Source organism: Sylvia atricapilla, chromosome 16 (genome assembly GCF_009819655.1).
Source record: "Sylvia atricapilla isolate bSylAtr1 chromosome 16, bSylAtr1.pri, whole genome shotgun sequence".
In the NCBI taxonomy this organism is placed as follows: domain Eukaryota; kingdom Metazoa; phylum Chordata; class Aves; order Passeriformes; family Sylviidae; genus Sylvia; species Sylvia atricapilla.
This window is the reverse complement of record NC_089155.1, coordinates 5,669,940-5,691,851: the sequence shown is the minus strand read 5'-3', so window position 1 is coordinate 5,691,851 and position 21,912 is coordinate 5,669,940. Positions and strand designations below refer to the sequence as shown.

The 21,912-nt window shown below is 50.8% G+C and overlaps 1 protein-coding gene across 1 annotated transcript; it reads right to left on the bottom strand.

The window, feature by feature from the left end:
* Positions 1 to 4,379: 4,379 nt before the first annotated feature.
* SDC4 (syndecan 4) lies at positions 4,380 to 21,669 on the bottom strand. Its single transcript, XM_066330602.1, has 5 exons — positions 21,485 to 21,669; positions 8,060 to 8,201; positions 7,139 to 7,191; positions 6,717 to 6,900; positions 4,380 to 5,497 (listed from the first exon to the last, which is right to left on the bottom strand). The coding sequence occupies exons 1-5, from the start codon at positions 21,653 to 21,655 to the stop codon at positions 5,346 to 5,348; spliced, it is 702 nt and encodes a 233-aa protein (XP_066186699.1). The 5' UTR covers positions 21,656 to 21,669; the 3' UTR covers positions 4,380 to 5,345.
* Positions 21,670 to 21,912: the final 243 nt, after the last annotated feature.

Below are 21,912 nucleotides of genomic sequence, written 5' to 3'. Positions count from 1 at the left end.
AAGGAAAGGAAAGGAAAGGAAAGGAAAGGAAAGGAAAGGAAAGGAAAGGAAAGGAAAGGAAAGGAAAGGAAAGGAAAGGAAAGGAAAGGAAAGGAAAGGAAAGGAAAGGAAAGGAAAGGAAAGGAAAGGAAAGGAAAGGAAAGGAAAGGAAAGGAAAGGAAAGGAAAGGAAAGGAAAGGAAAGGAAAGGAAAGGAAAGGAAAGGAGACGAACTCCGCGTCCAGCAGCATTCACCACCATTACTGGGACCGCAGGCCGCAGTTCCTATGGCAGAAGCTGCTGCCACCAAGGAATGACACCCGCAGCGATCGGGCAGCCTGTAACCAGCAGGGACGGCCCCGAAAAGATGCCCTTGGCTGTGGGAGCAGGGAAAGCCCCCAAAGGATCGATCCCCTGGCGGTGGGGCCGCCCGCAGTGCCCGCTGTGGCCAGCAGGGGACAGCAGGGGGACAGCAGGGGGACAGCAGGGGACAGCAGGGGGACAGCAGGGGACAGCAGGGGGGCAGCAGGGGGCAGCAGGGGGGCAGCAGGGGGGCAGCAGGGGACAGCAGGGGAGGGGGCCGGGGCAGAGCGGGCCCGGGGATGTCCCGGGGCTCGGAGAGGAAATCAAGGTCGTCCCACCCCTGGAAGTCTCAAAACTGTCCTGGTTGGGGCCCTGAGCCACCTGGTCTAGTGGAAGTTGTCCCTGCCCCTGGCAGGAGGACGATCAGACTTTGGGGTCCCTTTCAAAGCAAGTCGTACTCTGATTCTGTGAAACACGACCATTCAAGAGCCACTTCGGCAGAGGGGACACGCTTGGACCCCCAAAGAGACCAGAACTTTGGGCATCGCCACCTGCACTGACACTGGCACCGAGCAAGATGGGACAGAGGACAGGGAAGGAGGAACTGAAAGGTTTATCAGAATATCCCTACAGCAAAGGGTCACCTGCACCCAGTGATGCCGGAGGAAGGTTTTCACCTGGCAGACGCTAGCCCTGAAGACAACCTGCTCTGTTACCTCCCACACAGTCCCAGCTTATCCAGCTAACTGGGAGCCCAGTGATGCCCCACTCCAGCCCCAGTGGGCAGAGGAGGGCTGTACCCAGGACTTCCATCCCCTGGGCTCACCCTGGTCCTACCTGCAGCCGCAGGGAGCCCAACTACCAGTACCCAGGGGGCTGGGGAAGACTCATGGGAAACACCACATCTCCGGGGGCAGGAACTGTGCCCTCCCAGACTCGGCAGGTTCGAGGTGTTGGGGACAGGCACCACAATCACCAGCACATCACTGCTGTGACCCATTTTGGCACCTTTGGCACACAGCACAGCACACACCCCAGTGCTTCAACTCACACTGCAAAACAAGGGACCCAAACATCAACGAACATCACCTCAAAACCCCCTGAAGCCATAAAGCAAAGGGGGCAGCAAGGCTACACCTAATTTTCCAGCTCCTCCATGTCCTTCATTCAGGGAGCATTTGGGAATGACAGCCCTTCCCTGGCCACTTGATCACATCAGTACCTGGGAGGGGTTCCAGCTGTTTTCAAGCCAGATAAAGCAGATCCTCAGCCTTTCGGTTTTAAAACCAAAGCAGCACTAAGAAGGAAAACAAAAAGTGCCATCTGTGAGGTCAGAGATGAAGACCAGGAATTTTCAAGGTATTAATGCCTCTCAGCACACAACCAGGTACAGGCAGGGGAGCCAGAAGGGCAGAAAGGCAGATGGAGGGAACGGTGACAAATCCATCTCAGAAACTGGGGCTCTGCAAGGACAGGCAGGCAGCCAGGCTTGTGCTCTGGGGATTTGCAGACTACCCGTCCAGATTGCTTTGCAAAAACAAGGCACTTTTACGCTGAGGGCAGTTTTGGAAAGTACACAGGATTCTTGCAACCAAGACACGAAGCCCAGGAGAGAAAGAAAGGGAAAAAGCGGGGGAAAAAAAGCGACAAACATGGGCTGTTCCAAGCAGCGCTTCCAAGAACCTGTCACAGCCACGAGAACACGGAGATCGCAGGAGTGCGTCACCGATGTGCTGACAAACAGCAGCTCCCACGGAGCACAGGAGGGCCCTGGGAGCACAGGGCTCTGCTTTTCTTAGCACTGGATGAGATGCTCAGAGGACCCTCGAGAGCACACCTGGCACAAAGCAGGCAACAAGGAGCAGAAGAGCACGTGCTACTCCCTCGCCCTGAGGGAGCCTGTGTACTAGCCCCGATTTGTTTCCTCTGTCTGTGCTAATCCAAACCACCTGGAGCAGGAAATCCCACCAGGGAGAAGGGAATTAGATTTTCTCGAGGATGATAATCCATTTAAATACAGCACTTGTGAGGAGCCTCAGCACTGTTCCCAGCAAACAGCCCTGCTCCTCCACCTGCCTGGGGAGAGGTGGGTCCTGGCCATTGAGAGCACCAAGCTGACAGAGCAGAGGGACAAACAGCTTGGACAAACAGCAGCTTCCTCCAGAGCTTGCCTAAAAGTGCAGCTGTTTTAGTCCCAAACACCATGAAGTCACCTGTGGACTCGCTCCCAGAGCAGCTGATCAGCTCTGCAGCCATTGGAATGCCTACACTGGTTAAACAGGGCTGGTTTGAAACTTGGATAAGGAAAATACCCAGTACACTGCTTTCAGCTGAGGGGACAGGTATGTGCTGCTGCCATCAGGGGACAGGCACAAGCCTCTTTCTACCTCCGTCTGCCCCTCCTGATTGCAAGGGGACAGCACTCTAAAAGTGCCATCACAAAACCGATCACAAGGCAAGACACAGCCCACGGCACTGTGCTGTCTCTGCTTTAGTGGCCTGGAGGAGCTGAGCAGCTCCAGAGACACAGGGCTGCTGGTCCTATGGGAATGATGTGTGGGTCAGGCACTGGAGACAGCTCAGGAGCTGCTGACAAAGCCCCTTTGAGCTGCAGGCCACCACCCCAGGTCCCAGCGAGCCTCCCCCTTCAGTAAACCAAGTAGTTACATAAACACTAGCTCCCGGTTATCCAGCTCCCAAAAGTAATTTCAGATCAGAGACAGTCCAAAAAGCCAGTTTTAGAAAGTACCATTTATTTGAGAAAAAAAAAATTAAAATAAAAATAAAACCCAGTAACAGTGGAAAATCCCCAAGAGCAATTACACAAGAGAATCTAAATATCCCGAGAAGCAGGCACAGCTCCTGCCTGCCTGGCAGTGCAGTCCTCCCTTCTCCTTTCCAGCCTCCAGTGAACTCTGTGCAGCTTTGAGAGCCTCCCAGAGCCCACAGTTTCCCTGAACACACTTGTACTGGGACCAAGTGAGTCACCCAGAGGAGGACCTCTCCTCTGCCGCTGATGTCTCAACACACGCTCCCACTTCACCCCGAGAAGGGGACACTTTTTTTCTATCACCTCTCTGGATTTGGCCTCAAGCCTACAGCAAAGCTTCAGGAAGGAGGCTTCAGGAGGCACAAAGATTTCCAACCAGCCTTTGCAACTGCCTGGTTTAGTGCTGCCTGCTCAGGTGCTCAGTTTGGGGACCCACACTGAGATTTTTGTCTCACACCACATCAGACTCAGAGATGCAGGTGGAGCCAACTTGCTCATGGTTCTGTAACAACTTCCTGACACAGAGGCACCAGACACACATCACCCTTTGCTCTGGGAGACTGGCCCCACTCTCAGTGGAGGTAGGAGCCATGTACAGGGGATGTTAGGGAATATCCACAGCAGGGGAATTCAGAGCTTGCCCCTTATGGAAGCTCGGTGCTTCCTGGTGGGAAATGCCACTCAGATCCAGCCTTCCCTAAGGGGCAGGGCTCGGCACAGCACCACAGGGGACACAAAGTTGTCACCTCCACACTCCAAGCTTCCAAGGTTTGCTCCCTAGGGCAGTTGGAGGTGGGGGTCTCTGCTCTGACTCTGTGGATCAAACCCAGCACATCCCGGCCACAGCTATTCCAGGAGCTGGGACACGGCCATGGAGCCCCTGGGCTCCTCCCAAGCACAAGCCCCTGGTGCTCTACACAAGACACTGGACAAACAGCAGCACAAACAAGATCAAAAAAGCCTCTTACACACCACACCGTAAGGCTGCTGAAGAATTAACTCCAGCCTTTTCATTCTCATCTGTATATATCTTAGTAAAATATATAATATATAGCTCTATAGGACTGATTGTAATATATTACAGCCTAGAATTACTCTTGTCTTTTCCCTACTTTAATCATATTTATGCATCCAACTCTGCATACAGAAGTTATTGCCTTGAATTTGTAATTGAAATTCACAGAATAAAGCTTAAATAGTTTTCACAGAGACTCATTATATTAGTGTTTTACATAAAAAGGATAAAAGTTACCAAATGAGTAAGCAGCCATTTCAGAAATTATAAATAATTCTGTTTAAAAAAAATCCTAGAAAAGTTATGAGAAAACCATAAATATCTTTGCCCTCTATAGGAGCTGCTAGAGAACTAGAAGAAACCTGTAACAACTCTGTAGCTAACTCTGCTTCAGTTCAGAATACGAATCATATAAAACAGCATCTCTAGAGAAATGTCCGGCCAAAGGAAACACAAAGGGATTGAAAAAATAAATCTGAGGAAATTAAAAAAGTAGATTATTCTTTTTATTATTTCAAAACAATTTCTACAAACTTTATATAAACATTAGGCTATTTTCTTTAAAATTTTGTTATATAAAAAAAAAAATCCTACAAGCAATCCTTAAAAAAAGGTTAAGAGACTGAAGGCAAGGAAAGGGTGTCACCATAGCCAAACACAACTGGCTGTCCTGATTTCAATGACCCTTGCCCTGGGGCCAACAGGAAGAGACAGAAATCTCCTGGGGAAGACATTCCCATAGGCCCTTTATGGCATTCAGGGATATTGAGCCCTTGTGGGACTTTTACTCCCTGATAAGGCAACATTATCTGTAGTGTAAGAGATTCATAAATACTTCTCCACAAAAATGCTTCACATCAACAGCCTGCTGCAAGACATCTAGTAGCAAGATTTATAAAAAAAAGCCATCTTCTATAGAAGCAGCCAATCCCAGCACGGCACGCTGGATGCAAACACATGGTGTTTGCTTCCATACAGTCTGGTTTGTGTTTATATACCCTCTATAAAACCGAGCAGAAAATTTGGCATCTTTATTCTTTTTACACTAACTTAGGAAAAAAAAATACACTGAGGTTTTTTTTTCAGACTCTTTGTATTTCATTGGGCCCTTGTTAGCTGAGCGGGATGGGAAGGGTCACGAAGGAAGTTTGTTTTTTCTCAAAGTCACTTTGAAATTCAATCCAAAACATAAAGCATTTGTTCAGCACATCTCATCTGAGGGCACAGTGTTTCCATACAGTCTGTTTGTCCCTTGATGGGCACAAGGTGCTGCTGAGCCTTAGGCATAGAACTCGTTTGTGGGGGCTTTCTTGTAGATGGGTTTCTTCCCCAGGTCGTAACTGCCCTCGTCCTTTTTCTTCATGCGATAGACCAAGAGCAGGATCAGGAAGATGGCAAACAGGAGACCCACTGCTCCTCCTGCGATGAGAGCTGGGGAGGAAAGAGACTGGAATAAGTCGTGGACAACTCCAAACCACCAGTGACATTGCAAAATCTGCTTCAAGAGCAGCAGCCCCCAGAGCCCCTGTGCCTGTCACTGTATGTGCTGGCACTTTCAGCGACAGCAGATGTTACTGGGAAAGGCCAGGACAGCTTTCAGTCCAACCACAGAATAATCACACGTTCCACATTAACCAGTTTGAGCTAATTTTCCAGTTAAGTCCAAAAAAGAAATGTTGACAAGAAGATGTTCTCCCTGTATCAACACAAAACAAACAAACAAAAAAAACCTGCCTAAAAAAGCTCCACCACAACCCACAGGAAAGTGGTACAGCTCCAAGCTGAATGTTTTGCTAACTACCTGTGTGAGCACACCCTGGGGAGTCTGTATCTCAATTTATCAACATCCAATTACCAACACCACTTCCCTCCAAAAAAAAAAAAAAAAAAAGAAATCAGAAAACCCCAACAACCAAAACCCACAACCAACCACAAAAATTCTCTCTCCCTACACCAAGGGTGGCCACAAGACTTCACTGACATTTATATTCCTTGTTGTGACACCTAATCCTTGCACTAAATCAGCTTCTTTGCTAGATGGTTTTGCAAGCCACTCTTCCAATCTCTTCCCTGACTAGGAGGATGGCTGCAGATCAGCACAAAGGGCTTGGGTTTGTACTTGGACCATCAGGCCTGAAGCAGCAACATGCTGGAGACAGACCAGTCCCATATGCTGAGGGGAAGGCAGCTGCTTGGTTTTGCTCTAGACACTGGTACTCAGATTCCTACAGCTGACCACGAGTTGGAATCCCTTAGAGGGGTTGCTTGGCTCCTGGCAAAGCTCAGAAAAGGCAGAACTTGGGCAGAGGTTGGAAGGAAAATGCCTGTATTTGATATGGAAGTCTATGATGTCACTATTTTATGGCCTCTTGTTGAGGCAGTATCTGGGTGCAAAGCAGCTGCCACATGAGTTAAGCCAACAGTCAGCTGGCAGGCTCAAAAACAAGCTGTTTATCCCAGCAAAGACAGCAGCAGGCTCTGCTGCTGTTCAAGGACTGGGAGGGAGAAGTCACCCTGCTACAGGCAGCCACAGAGGTAAAGCAACTCATTCCCCTGTCAGCAGGGAGCTGCTCCCCAGAGAAACAGGGAACAACAGAAGCCATTTTGATTTTCAGTATTAATGATTTACCAGGACAAGGTGGAGTATTACCTGTAAGGACTTCTGTTCTCTCAAAGATGCTGCTGTTGGCTGTGCTTGCCATGGAGATCTTGTTGGACAGGTTCTCTTCGACAGGTACAGCTTTGTCTGGAATGATCTCATTGTCCACCATTGTGTTTTTCTTCTCACCTTCTATCTTTCTCCCAGTATCTCCAGGGATATAGTTGTCAGATATCTACAGAACACAGACAGACCACACCCATCAGCAAGCAGCACCCAGCCTTCCCACAGCTGAGACCAGGAGGGTGTGCAGGGAATTGAAAGTTTGCTCAGTGCATTACGAGTTCGCTGTGCCTGCCCATGCAGGTGGATTCGTCTTGATGCCACGTCTTGCAGGGGGGAGGGTGTTCAGAAAACAAACAGACCAAGGGAGCTAAATGCTGCTTTTACAAACACACTGGGGTGATACTTACCACAGGGCTGTCCATGGTGGTCAGATACAAGCCATCTTCAGAGTCTGGGTAGTCTGCAGAAGGGGCAAGAAAAAAAGAGAAAAGGTTCTAAATCTTCTGTCTCATTACACACTGTTTTTACAGAATTCAGACACTTCCTGCAATACCAGCAACGGCACACAAACTAGGAGTCCTGTCCTCTACAATTCCCTTTTATCTACTAATACTATTTATCATTTCATGACTTGGATTGCACAAGACCACCAGATGTAATCTTGAAACCAACACCTCTCTGCTGGGAGGGATCTTCAGCTGGATCCATGGCCCCTGCAGAGCAGGTCTGCCACAGCTCCTAAGGTAATGCCGATGAAGGGCCCTGCTCCCACCGCCCATCCCTAAAGGATCCTTCACCAACCCTCCAGATCTGCCCAAACATGTCAGGCACCAATTTCAGCATCTGTTCTTTTACTTTTAGAGAACAAATGTTCACATAAAGGGACACAGAGCTACAGAAACTGGTTTGGGCAGGGAGCTTTGCATGTCACAGAGAGTTCACTTGAACACCAGTTAGTCCTTTACCTTGTTTGGCCTCAGCTGAGACATTAACTTTAAGCCTTTTAACATTGCCTCAACAATAGATTATGATTTTTTTTAAAAGTTTCTCAGCAGTTCTTTGGAGTTCAACAGGAAAAAGATCCAGCCAGCGCAAGGCCTTTTCATTTGCAGCAAGACAAGCTTGGCTGGACTCCATCTGTCCTCCCTGAGTGATTCAACATCCAGCACCACTACTTTCACTGTTCTCATCTGAGTGACTACGAGTCACAGTTTTCATCTCCACCTGACACTGTGGTTCCTCTGGAGCTCTGGCTGTGATTTAGCCCATCACTCAAGGGCTGGTGCTGAAAGAAATTTCACAGCAATAGCTGAGGGAGATCCACTTACCTCCTGACCCAGATGCCTCATCTAGATCTAACTCATCAGAGGTTAAGTGAGGCATGAATTCACCAATGTCTTCATCGTCTGGCAAGTCTCCAGAGGCAGGGTACTCAAGCCATCTAGCATCCATGGTTTCAGTTTCTCTCACCTGAAAATGGGGGTGGAGACATGTTAAATATTAGACAACTGTGCAGAAGCATTTCACAGAAGGTTCAGAGCCTGAGCACATCACTTCCACCAGAAAAACATTAAATGCTGACGTTCCTCTCCACCGAAAGCATTATCTTTACCAGCTGAATTTCCCTAGAATTTCTCAGAACAGAAGTGAGAGCCAGTCTGGGAGGGGAATTTCCTGAGGGTTACAGATTGAAGAGGTTTGTCTGAACACACAGGGTGAAAATAGCACAACAGGATCTTGGTCAGGAGTCTGTGATAAGGGAGAGTTTGGAAGGACTTATTATTCCCAGGAAAAAAGCCTGTCACGTGTAGGTCAGGTTTTTGCATAGCACCAAAGCTTCACACCAAAGCAATTCCTTCCTCACTCTTTATACTGAGAACAAGCCTATTTTACCACCCAAGGGTTAAAAGCTGCTCTGTCAGTTCAGCTGAATTGCAGTGCAATACAGGCTGAGTTCAAGAGCACTCACTATCAATAATGACTTGCCTGAAGGAAGAGCTTCCCCTGCATCACCTTTTTAAAAAGCATGTAAACAAACCAACCTATAAAATCTCTCCAGGATCCAAAGGCCCAGGGAGCGCAGTTACAGCACAAAAGCTGGAGAGCCTCCCAGATACCAGCTGTTTGGCCACACTGGCAACTTCCACTCCAGAGCTCATTTGCACTTGCACCTTCAAGGAGCCACAAGCCGAAATCTCCTGCCCTCTCTGAAGTTATGCAACTTCCCAGAAGTATTTCTCCTCGCCCCACAGCCCTGGGGCCAGGCTGGTGAGGGTACCACAGGTATGAGCTTTGGGGTTGCTCAACACCACCTCAGAGATTCCAGATGCTTCCACAGATCTGAAATCATCACCACGGAGGGGAACTCAATCCCTTCCCCCAAGGCAAGAGGCACAATGCAGATGGACGGGTCCCTTAGCTGGGGGCTAAGCTGACAACATTCTTTTGTGCTGTCCTCACAGGACAACTGGGAAGCCTTGACAAAGGTTTTATCTACCCAGAAGAGCATTCCACAGTCCTGCACATCCGAGGGGTTTTCTCAGTGTACAAGATCTCCAGGCTACAGCCTCACTGGGGTGAGGAGCATCAGAGACTCCTGGGGACAGCTCGAACTGGATGGCAGCACCTCCGAGCCCTGAGCAGCTGGGATCAGCCCTCCAGCTCACCTGGCCAGGTGTGGCCCATCCCACAGCCCAGAGGTGACAAATTACATCCGCTATCGATCTCCAACCAAGGCAAACAATCAGGCACAAGCCATGTGTCAGCTCCCTCTGCCCACAGCCCCAGCCCTGCTTCCAGCCCCATTCCTCTTCCCACTGGCACACGGGCTTTGACACAAACAAACACAAGATGTTTCCGATTTTGCACCAGGAGCAACGGCACTGGATGTGCTTTTCCTTGCTCACTGAGGCATTTTTGGTTTCCTCAGCAACCCTGCTACAGGATAACCAGATGAACAGCCCAGAGGGCATGAAGTGCTGAGGCCAGTCCTCCTCCCAGACCCCCTCTCTCTGCTATGCCAAGCCTGGCACTAGATGCTGGAAAGGGGGCTGGGAGGAAAGTCAGCTTGAAAGAAATCCTCTCCCAGCCTGGAATCAGGCATTCCTAACGTTACGGATCACTTGCTCCAAGGCAAATTCATTTCAAGATACTGGAAACCCAGCCAAAGCCAGCCCTGCAATGGAAACTGCTTGCCAACACGCAGTAGCTGTTCCCAGGGCAGCTTCTGGCCATTTCATCGAGGGGCAGGAAGAACCCAATTCCTGGGGCTGGGGAGCACGTTTGCACCAGCAGACTGATGTTGGCAAGTGCTGTGCCGAGCCACACCCCGGTGCCAGCTCATCCTGTACTTCACCATGAGTCACAGCCAGTAATGTCCAAGCAAGGGCAGCTCAAGAAAACCCAGATTTAAGCCCGGGGTGGCTGGACAGCCCACTGGCCTTATCAGATCGACCACAAACTCAGTGGTGGCACAGGCACAGCAATTGGAACACGCCAGGTCTGGCTATCAAAACCCCCTACTTAAATCAGGACAGACAGTGTTTACCAGCAGGGCACATAGCAAGGAAATTACTGACTCACAAGCATAAATAAGATTATATGGGAGCGTTCCCTGAACTCATTCTTCATCATCCTCTTGAGAAAGGGATGAGGAAGTCCCTGGAAGCCACAAGAACTTCTCAAACTGTACAGGAAGCTTTTCTTGTGGGCAGTGGCCTCACATTACAGGTTCATCTGACAGTGAAGTCAGAGGGCTGCTGGGCACCTCCACAATTACTCTCCAGGTTTCAAGGTATGTACTTCTAGGAAGCAGGCCCTGCCTGGGAGCTGGGCATGGGCAGGCTGGGAAGAGTTAACACTGGAGTGCAGTGCTCACAGGGCAGGTCTGGAGCAGGCACATTCCTCACATACACACCTGGGAGAGGGCACACAGGCACCTTCACAGGACCTAAAAGCAACAGCTTTGGGCTTCCCAAGTGCCACTTGAAGAGCTCCCTGGAGTGTTGTTTAAAAAAATGCAACCCTTTCCAAGAGTACACAGTCCTCCCTGCAGCTCTGCTGCTTGATGAAGAGGCACCACGGAAGGTGCCCAGATTTCCTCCAGACTTGCAGGCTGCAGCCAAGAGGGAAAAGCCCCAAGCCACAAGAGGATGGTCAGCCCTTGTCAAGTCACCCCTGGCCACATCCAGCTAAACACCTTCTGCAGCTGCCAGCTGGAGAAGGGCAGCAGCACTGCTCCCAGCCTGCTTCCCACCACCTGCTCTCCCCACACTGGAGCCAGGCCAGGGACTCGCTGGAGACTGGGACTGGGCAGCTACACAGCCCCACCTCACCCTGGCAGCTGAAGGACAGTCCTGCTATTCATGTGCTCCTCCCTAGGAGGGTCTGCACAGGAACCAACCTTTCCTGCAGGAGCCTAGTTCAAGGATTTCTTCCCCATGTTAATCAGCTTTATCCCCAGTAAGCACAAAGGGAGATTAAACAGTGTGCTGGGGAGCAGAGGCTTTTCCTGCCTGCCAGTGGCAAAAATAAATAAGAGTTTATTCCCTGCCAGACAACCAGTACGTCAGGCACGTGAACTGTGAGTGTCATTCCTGGAAAAGCTGGACACAGAGACCTCATGTTTTGAGTCAGGCTGCACTACTGGATGAAGCCAGACACCCCTTGCTCAGCAGAGGCACAGGAATAGCAAACCTGGGACCCCAGCAGCCCTGCTGTGCTCCATCCCTAACCCATCCCACTCCATTTCATGCTCCTGCTGCCTCCCCTTACAGCCCCAGAACACCACTCACCTCTTCTCAAAGCAAGATCAGCTATTGAGGCAGTGAGCAAAGTTTCTATGCAATGTGTGAATTTCCCCAGCCACTGGCAAGTTCTGGGAAATTACAAACCCAGGCAACTCACCTGCCCCAGCCCACACGTCCTCGCCACAGCCTTTGTAAACACTTTCAAAAAAACCCAAACGGTGTTTTGGGGCAGTGACAAGGTTTTCCGGACATGGAACTGGCTTTTACAGCTGTCCCCTGTCTCTGATCAAACACGGTTCATCAAAAGCTCCTTTGAAGGGTCACAGCCAGCAAGCTGCAAAGGGAGTCAGACCTACAGGGACTGTGGCATTCACAGTGTGCAGAGTCCTTTATCAAGTTTATAATTTTAGCATGGAGACCCAGCGCTTGCTCGTGGCCTCCCTCCCCAGCACTGTGTACATAAACCTGGGAGTAAACAGGAGCAAGGTGAAAGTCAACCTTTCCTAGACAAAAGCAGACGGAGCTGGGGCAGCCTGGGAGGTGGCAGGAGAGGGCAGAGGCACAGACCTGTTAACTCTCTGGAGCCTGCAGGGACAGGCAGGTATAAACTGCTCCCAGGGCTTCTCAAGTGCTGTGCACTCAGCTGTACAGATCACCTCATTCCACTGCAGAGAGCAGCAATACACAGAATATCCTCCCCAGACCCTGTGCTGTCACAGACAGATGTCACCTCACACCACCACGATGCACAACTATCAGTATAACGGGGAACGGCTCCTTAACACGAGCAGCTGCAAGGATGCAGAGCTCAGTAAACCACCCAGCCCAAGAGGGGGGATTTCCATCCAGGTCACTTCCACCCAGCTCTTGCAGGAGCCCACAAACCAAGGAAGGTTTTAAAGTTCATGCCAAGCACGGAAAAGAGCAGTGGTTAGGAGTGAGCTCACCCTCTTGAAGGCACAGCAGCCCCCCAAAAGCAGAGGAGCCACAGAGCACTCAAAGAGGGCAGCAAACCAGTGTGAAACAGCCAAACGGAGCTGAGCCCCACAGGAGGGGGTGTGCAGTGACAACAGCCAAAGGCTGCTCTGTCTTCCCATCTGAATAAGCATTAAAAAACCTTATTTGAAGTGACACGAGCTTACAGCAGAGGCAGCTCCTTCCAGCCCAGTGAGGGAAGGGTCTATATTCCTCCCCAAAATACCCTTCGCTTCCTTCCCTCACTCCATGCTTCAGTCCTGGGTAAGGAAGAAGAAAATAAATGCACAGAAGTGATTTTAGTCCTGAGAGCAAAGCAAATACCAACATTTCAATGGAAGTCACACCTAACTCCCTTAACACATCAACCACAGTGAAACAGTAAAAAAATCCACTTGTGCCAGCTCCTTGTGACCATGCCCGGAGGTACCATTTTCCACCCGTTCCTGGTCAGTCTGTCCCACATAACTTGCAGCACACACAGCCTGCACTGGCCTTTGTGCCAAGGGACAAAAGTTAAACAGCTCCCATCCAGGCATATGTTTGCATTTAGTTGCATGACAGGATCACCTGAGGCTTCCAGACATAGTTAAATACTACCTTTGCTCAACAGTTTCCAAGCAGTCCCAGAGCAGGGCCACAGCCAGCCCTGCCCTTCTCCTCTGACAGCCACAGTCCAGCACTCCCAGCAGTGACCCATAAAGGAAAATCCATGACACTCTGACACTGGGGGGAAATCAGAGTGGACAGCAGACCAAGGCTTGCAGGCAGCTCCAGTACCCACAGCACTCACTGCACAGTCTGTAACGCGTACCAAAGAAGGGGAAAAGAATTTTTTAATTGTTCTCAGTAACCAAAAAAGAAAAAAAAAAAAAAAAGTTTTGTTTAATAAGACAGCAGAAGCAACATGCAGGCTGGGGAACTGTTCAGCTGGTTTAGAGCATGGCTTGTTCAAGGTGAGTTAAGGGAAGGCTGCCCAGTCCCTGTCCAAGCAGGTTTGCGTCTCCTGGCAGCCCAGTGCGCTCACAGCCCACGTGCAGAAGGCACATCCAGCCCCATCCCAGGCTGGCCCACTCCCCCCTCGGCCCCATTCCCCGGGTGGTTCTTTAAGCAGCTCTCCCGGGGGCTCATGCGGCACGGAGCCCTAATCCCCGTGACAATGACACTGTAATCCCGGGCTCTGCCAGCCACTCGCTGTCACGGCTGCCTCCCCTGCAGCACGGAGGGATCCTCCCGGGCCCTGCCTGCTCAAAAGAGGCTTCCTTGCACTGAAAAAGTCAGACCTCAGTTACCTTTGAGCTGCTGCGCCCCTGCTCACATACAGCCCGCTCCGGCCACGCCGCAGGAGGACGGAGAGATTAAAAATCCCTTTCCCTCAACTCTCCTTTAACTGCTTCTGCCTGATTATCAGCCAAGAGCAAAGCCATAAAGATGGAGACCTTTGCCAGACAGGCACATGCTGGGATGTGTTTACTGCGATGGGGGCAAAAGAGCTGCTCTAAACACCCAGTTCCCAAGTGGGAAGGAGATGACCACCTCCCACTCCAGCTCAGGGAGATAAAGCTCAGCAGGCAGCTGCAGATGGCTGTGTGTCCATCGCTTGCCCTGAAGCAAATAAAGAAAGTTGATAGGAAAACTACAGGAGGAAAAAGCAGGAGCTGTCATGTGACTCAGAAGGAAAATAACTGTGACAGACATTTCACGCCCCTGAAGGGTTCTCCAGGTCACAAGCCATGATACACACCTAGTTCATAAAGAGATTATATATTTTTAATGGTATTTACAAACCTAATCATAAGCAGTTCATATGCTTCACCGTCCAGAGCTCAGCTCAGAAGCTGGAAAAATTCTGTTCAAGCTTAAAAAAAGGAATTCACAGTTTTTCCAGCTCACAACTCACTCTGAGTTGCCCTAGTCTATAATAAGTGCTTCTATTGCATCCTTGTCTGTGGAAGAAAAAAAAGATACAAATGCCCCAGCAAAGCAGCTTTTCCATCAAGGATGATTTTTCATGCTGACGCTTCAGGCTTGGGATATTTCACATGTCATACTTCCCCCTCATGCCAGGAAGAGGCCTGCCCTCACTGCCCTTTCCTAGAATACAGCTACACCCCAATGCTTCCCCGAACACACACACCAGCAGAATTTCCACTTGGCAAGAAATGTGGGACGTGCATTTTTGGGATCTTTATGCTCCCTCCTGCCAGAGCATTAGCAAAATTAAGCCAAGCAGACACCCAACTTCAAAGAGTGCCCTTCCTATCTGGCTCACCATGCAGCTAATCTCAGCTTGTTTGTACAGTCAAGATTCCCAATGCTGCGCCCTACAAATGCTCCTCCTCCCACGATCCATTTTAATCTAATCAGAAGTAGTAGCCCAAAGATTTAGGCTTAGCCCGGGCAGTTGAGCTCTGCCAGCACAGTTATGCTATTTCAAGCCTTGCTCTGCTGGCAAAGGTGCCAGCAAAGAGCAGCAGCAGAGGAAGTAATCGGCACAAAAGCACTCGAGACAGTGGAGTGCTGCTGCTACGCTATCAGCCGTACCCCTGTGAGCATTTATCCAAACAAACATTTCAACAGCAGGGATTTTCCTGGCTAGCTGCAGCAACAGAGGCTGGGCTCTCAGGGCATGGGGTTTGGTGAGGGTTTTTCGGTTTGTTTCTACACCAAGACATTGCCTATTTACGGCTTGGCTCGGGCCCAGAAAGCAGCAGACACAGCACGTGCTGTTTGGGATAATGCAGCTGTACTTCAGGAAACCTGTCACTTCCAGAAGCATTTTCCTCCTTCTGAGGGCTCTGAACTCTCAAGTCAGGCTCCTTCCCCTCTCTGAGCAGAGGGTGAGCAGCCAGCAGCAGTTTTCCAGCCCTCCCTGACCGCATCTGTGCACCTGCAGTGGCACAGCCAGAGCACAGGGACCCAGCTATTGTTTTGGTCACTCCTTCCCCAGCAGAGCCCACGTTCAGCTGGCCCAGCAAGTCTGTGAGTAAGCAACACACAGGACCAGCTCCTCATACTCAGCCTCAGGAAATTTGGAATTAGCGCCAAGAACAGCCCGCACATAAATAGTCTCCTGCAAGATCCTGGCTCCAGACTCTGCTCCACTGCACACTGGATTTGCAATAAATATTTACCTCGCTGGGGAACAGAATCTTCCAAGCAAAAGCTCCTGACATCAGTAAGGGCAGTATTTCCACTTGGAGGAGAGTAGGAGTTTCTCTGTTTTTAAGGCAGGGCATTAACCCACTAAAGCAGCTCCTGTCACCCTCCCAGTGCCACACCAGTCAGGATCTGCCCCTCCACCTACGGCTCTCACCCCTCTCCAGGCCAGCACAGCATCAACCTGGTGCTTTCCTGCCAGCCACGCTCCTTGCAGTCACTCTGCCTTCTGCACAGAGATTTCTGGCTACTGTGCTGTGCAGCCACTTCAGTGCAATTCCAAGCACTTACACAGTCATCAATGCACGTTAGCACTGCTTTTTATTGCTCTAGCTTGACTGCAACAGCAGCTAAAGGGCAGGAGGCAGGGTGAGCCTCACACAAGTCTCTGTATTTAAGTTTGACATCAGCACAGTTTTACAGGAGCCTTTTTCCCTTCAGCAGCTAGGGCAGAGCAACATCAAGAGAGAAACCCTTCCCAGGGAAGGCTTTGCTTTCCCTGACAGAACACGATTTGTTTAAGCAAGAAGCAGCCGTGGTTTTGGTTGACACAAGACCAGCTGCTTGGGTAACAGTGCTATGGGTCTCCCAGTCTCCTTCCTGCCCCAAGGAGTGTCTCCCTGAGATTTTAATTAGCTGCTTTGATTTTTAAGTTATCCCAATAATTTGTCTAACAACAGCCTCTTGGCATTTCATCAGCAGAGTCTCAGTCTCAAAGGATTTAAGGATAAAACTGACAAGAGTGCATACTTCCAGCAAAAATAAAGACTTTTACAGGAAGCACACTTTTCAAGTCAGCCAGCATTCAGAAACTGAGAGGGACACAGCTACATCTTGTAGACTTTCCCCTCCTACGCTGACATTTTCTCCAGATTCAGGATTAAGTATTTAACCCCCTCTTTTGAGACTTTAGCTCGCTTTGAATGCTTTCAGTCATTTCGGATAATGCTGCTGCTTTCCTCTCGCCCATGCAACTCTTGTTTCCAACAATATCTGCCTGAAAACGAAGGAACCACGGAGCTGCCAGGGCGAGTTAGGGCTGCTCGAGACAGGGCCATTTTCTGGTCAGTCTTTGCCAACACCAACGCTGCTGCTGGCAGCAGTCACATGTCGGAGCCCGACAGCTTTTCTGTCCACCAAAGCCACGACCAGATTAAACAGGAGGCAGCAGCAAAGGCGCCCGGTGCCAAGGGCAGCACAGACTGGGTGCCAAGCAGCAGCACCAGTTTTGCCTGTCACCCCTTTCCTAGCCCCAGAAGAAGAGATCCACCTCTGCGCTGCAGTGCCTCGGAAGGCTGAGTCACGGCTTTGGGTAAGGGGCCAGGGCCGTTACTCACAGGGTGACAGCAGTGTCCCCGGGATGCCAAGGCAAGTGCCAGAAACCTGAGTCACAGCGTGACTGCTGCAAGTCAGGGCGACACACGGCACAGCTGGTCTTCTGACCAGCAGCATTGACTGGACAAACATTCAGGCACACGCTTAAAGACAAAAAAACGTCTGAACTAACCTGGCAGCACAGCCCTAACTGCTTATTAGTGTGGGATCTTTTACAGCCCCTCGGAGCAGAGGCTTATTACAAGTGAAACTCTTTTAACTAGGCTGCCCTGTCTATTCAGACCCACCAAGCCCTGTCTCATCACAAGAGTCTCATTCTAGTGCAAATCATTTGAATCCTTAATCTCAAGCATTTGCATTCCAGCGAGTCTCAAACAAACAGCCACACATGCTCCTCAGCAGCAGCCCGGAGGTCAGGCGTGTGCAGGGTTTGTCCCTCTGTTTTGTAGTGCTTCTACTGCATCAGCTCCTCGTTTGAGGCTGCAAAAGCAGCACAGCCCGGCTGTTGTTACAGGGCATAAAGGAACAGGATGTTCTGAGGAGAGGGGGAGAATGCAGCTGCAAGACCTAAGAGCAGGCTCAAGAGGATAAATGGGAACTCAAGAGCTAGGAAGTGTTTTGAAGGATGGATGCTGAGTTTAGTCTGGCCAAAGTTGTAGCTGAGGAGCTCCGCAGGATCCGAGAGCCACGATAACTTCATCAAGTAATCTTACAAGTCAACCCAAGTAATTTACATTGGAGACTGTGGAACCACAGCTACCATGCCCCTTACAGATACAGATACTATCACTAATCAAGTAAAGTCTTTAAGCCTAAATCCACCAATCCATTCATTCAAGGAAAAACAATTTACACACAAAAGACAACACAATCTTATAGACAAGGGAATCGAGCAACCAGGATATTTCCAACACAGCATTTACTAGCACCAGAAGTCAAAAGGGAAGGAAAAGTAGCTGTAGGAGCTGTGCTGAAGCCTGCATGCTGAGCAGCAAGCCCGTGTGCCCCTCTTCCATCATCAACTGGAAAGTCAGGTTAGCAGCTTCCAGCTTGTGGTTGAAGTGGGACACAAGCATCTTGAAAAGAGAGTATGACACTACAGGAAAATCATGGCAAGGTCACCTTAGGCTCTAGTTGAGGCATTCGAGAGCAAATGGCCTCCCCATGCCATTCAAACAGCTCTAGGCAATAGTACAGCCATTAACAGAGGCTTGGAAGGGAAGGAAGAGGGGAAGACACATCGGAAAAACATTTTCCTTCTTCCTGGACTGGATGCAGGCCTTTGCAGGATCTCAAAGTGCTGAGACCTTGGGAGAGAGCAACAGGAGGGGCAGGCAAGAGAGCAATCAGGTTGGCTAACAGCCTTCACTTCCCAGGAATGAGCCTCTGGTATCGTAACTCTGAAAAGTACCAAGTTCAGCCCCCAGTTTGCCTCTTGCGTAAGATGTTCGGGAAAGCTCTGAACCACAGGAAAGCACTCTCCAGCATGGGAGCTGGCAGCACTTGGGACGGATGAGAGCTGGGCAGCAGCGCTGCTTCCCTGACTGTGCCCCAAGGGCTGCAGGGTGACTGTTCCTGCCCTTGGGAGCCGCCACATCCAAGGTGCTCAGCCGTGGAAGGACTGTGCAGCCCTGAACTCCCACCCCAGGAGTTGTGCGTGCAGTTCAAGAAAGTACAAGGTGCTAAAGAAGTTGGTTTTTCCTACACATTACAGTCATTTCATCCCAACAGCTGTAAGTTTGGCTTCCAGAAGCCATGAGCTCCTACTCCTTCAGGACTAAGGGACGTCACTTCAGACACTGTCATTTTGCTGCTCTGTGTTTTGGGGAGACTTAAGCAAAGCAGAGATTTGCTCTAAATGTGAGCATGGCAAGTAAAGGTAAAATAAAGTAAAACGTGCAGATAGCAATGTCTTGATTTGATTGGGAGGGACAGATGAGAAACTGGGCAAAGAGCAGAAAGAACAGGCCTCAGGGATCAATGGCAGCAGGACAAGCCAAACCGGTTTTAACATTAATAATGCTGCACTACTTTCCAAACACAGCTATCATCAACAAGACACCAGCTTTGCCAATCAGGAGGCCTCTGAGCATGATTGCTTTAAACCAGCAAACAGAGCCCACAAACAGCACGAAGCCTCCCCCGCCTCTCCCTAAGCAATCCCCTGCCAGCAGCTTCTGGGTTGGATTTGTGCTCCTCTGTACTGCTGAGGACACAAACACGGTGTGGTGCTGCATGAAGACTTTTCCTGCACAGTTCAAGGCACAAAAGTAGGACAACTGCAACAAGCCTGCAGCCCACTAGCACTGGTACAGCCCTCTGAGCTCCGGGCACTCGGCCCTTTTGCAGTCCAGAAAACTGAGCAGAGCCCAAGCCTGCAGCAGAGGGAAAACCTTCAGCCACGGGGGGACACCCCCTGCCATGGGGGAATTACCCCTTGCTTCCCTCCTGTGCTGCCAGGGAAGCTAAAAGCACAGGGAAAGCTCAGCGATGCCACTCTGTCCAGGCAAGGCAGACCTCACGTCCTTTGTTAACTCCACTGAGCCCACATCTTGGATGCATTGATGACTTTCTGTCCATCCCCCCCCTTCAAGCATCTTCTGCAGGAAGCCCATCCTTGCACAGCACAGAGGGGAGCATCCTGCCCACACATCCTTTGCTTTCCAAGGCACTCAAGCGGAGAGGGCTGGGGACCACCTGGTGACACCAGGCACCAGCTCCAGCCCCCCTCGGGGAGAAGGCAATGTTCTCACACAAAGCTGCGGGGCTGTTGTAACACAACCCACCCACCGCCTGAGCTCCAGCGTCACATTTAGGCACTTCAGTAATATTCCCCACCCTCTTACACATCCAGGATTGCTTCACACGGAGAAATCCCGTGTACACCAGAAAGCTGCTCAAAGGGGAAAAGAGCCAAGGCATTTTTGTTTGTACAGGCTTGGGGAAATATTCAAGCACCGAATCACTCTCAACATCCATGCTCTTACATAAGCACAAGAAATACAATCCCCATCTTGTTAAGAAACAGCTACCTGTCTTCACCCTGCCCGCACAGAAAAACCAAGAGCCACATGCTGTGCAGCCCTGCACGTTTTGGCAGGGCTATTTAAAAAAAAATATGGGAGGAGTGCCAGCAGAACTCTCCCAAACCGTGTGTCATCCTTGTCTCCTCCCCGACAGCCTGTAACCCAAACAATTTGTTTGGATTAGGCTTTATAGTAGGCCAGTGTCACTTCTCAAGCACACCCTCAATCTTAGGTTGCTTACAAGTCACGGATAAATATTCCACGTAAGTTCTATATAAGGATTTACAGACCACATCTGTGCAAAATTTGTTGTCTTTGCAGAAACCTGATGCTTGCAGACCAGTCCAGTCCCCAGGGACACCAAACTGCATTTCATACCAAACATGGTCAGTGCAACTTCCAGATGCTGTCTGCCCCAAAGGTTTGCCCTACTAGTTTGGGCCAGTTCCCAAACGACCGATTCACGTGCTTAATGGCAGAGATAAACACACCAGATTAGAGTAAAGTGGATTTGGGCTGCTTAGTTTTAGAGAGTAGCTGACAATTACTACAGATGCTCTCTGTGGGAGATTCCTGCTCTACAATCAGCAACCCCCCAGCCCCTTGCCCCTACTAGAAAGCAGCAGAGCCTTATCAGTTCTGATCTGCCCACCCAGCATTCAGTCCAAACCAAATCAATGTGGATGATTAAACCTACTCTGAGAACCCCTGATCTCCTGCAGTTACCTTAATCTCATCAGCTCTTTCACACCGACAGAGGAATCTGCCCTGACGCACTATCAGCAAGATGGTCACACACAAAAACAAACAAACAGCAGGGAAGCCACAATCTCCAGATCTCTTGCTTCACCACGAAGACCCCACATGTGCTGGCTTGAAGCATCCAAAATGTTTCACCTCATTATATGTTTAAGAGATTTTTTTAAACCCTCCACGGTAACGCACCATTCTTCACTCCCATGTGGACGAAGAAGGTTTGATAAACACTGAAAGACACCAGGTACCAGCACAACCAAACTCAGGTAAGGCTGGAAAGCCTGACCAGGTGCTGTAACGCATCGCGTGTATCCATCCCACCACACGCGCACAAGGAAAGAAGAATTAAAATATTTTCACGACCAAAAGTTGGGAGATTACAACCGTAATGGAAAGCACCTAATTTCCAGCAGGTAGCCGGGTGCCTGCAGCGCCGTGAGCCCGCAGCCCGGGGCAGAACGCGGTACGTGAGGAGCGGCACAGCCGCGGGGACAGCGCGGAGCGGGCACGGCGCTGCCTTGGCATCTGCCAGCCGAGGGGACCGCAGGGAGAACGGGAACGGCCTTATCGCCATATCCCTGTTTCGCCCACCCTCCCCTTTCCCCGGAGAAGGGCACACAGCGGAGGCACACAGCTCGGGGGGCAGCAGGCTGCTAGCGAGTGCGGCCCGAGCCCCGCGGGTCACCCACGCCCCCGGGCACCGGGAGCCGTTCGCTGCCGGGGCAGACCCTCCCCTTTCCCCGGTGGCACTCACCGACTCGGCGGCGGCTGGCAGGAGGAGGCCGAGCAGCAGCACGGCGAGCAGCGGGACGCGGGGCAGCGGCATGGCTGTGCCGGGACACACGCAGAAACCGAGACGGGAATCCGACCGGAGCGGGCTCTGGCCGTGCCCTGCCGCCGCCACCGCCCTTATAGGGCGGCACATGGGGCGGAGCGGAGCTGCCCCCGCCCCGCCGGGAATGCCCCAGCCCGGCCCCGGGGGCTGCGAGCTGTCCCCACCGACAGCGGGGCTGGCCGAGGAGCGGGGACACTGCGGGGACACTGCGGGGACACTCGGGGCCGGGGCAGAGACACGGAGGGGACCCGGCTCCGGACCCCGCTGAGACCCCCGCACCGCCAGCAGCCGCAGTCACTGCGCTATGGGGAGCGGGAGGAAAGGGGATAAAGGAAAAGAGAGGGATG

Excerpts from the sequence above, each read along its gene's own strand:
- SDC4 (XM_066330602.1), bottom strand. The coding sequence starts at position 21,655 with ATGTGCCGCCCTATAAGGGCGGTGGCGGCGGCAGGGCACGGCCAGAGC. Across the intron at positions 6,901-7,138 it reads CCACCATGGACAGCCCTGTG|ATATCTGACAACTATATCCC; the intron begins GTAAGTATCACC and ends TGTGTTCTGTAG. Across the intron at positions 5,498-6,716 it reads GAGAACAGAAGTCCTTACAG|CTCTCATCGCAGGAGGAGCA; the intron begins GTAATACTCCAC and ends TTTCCTCCCCAG.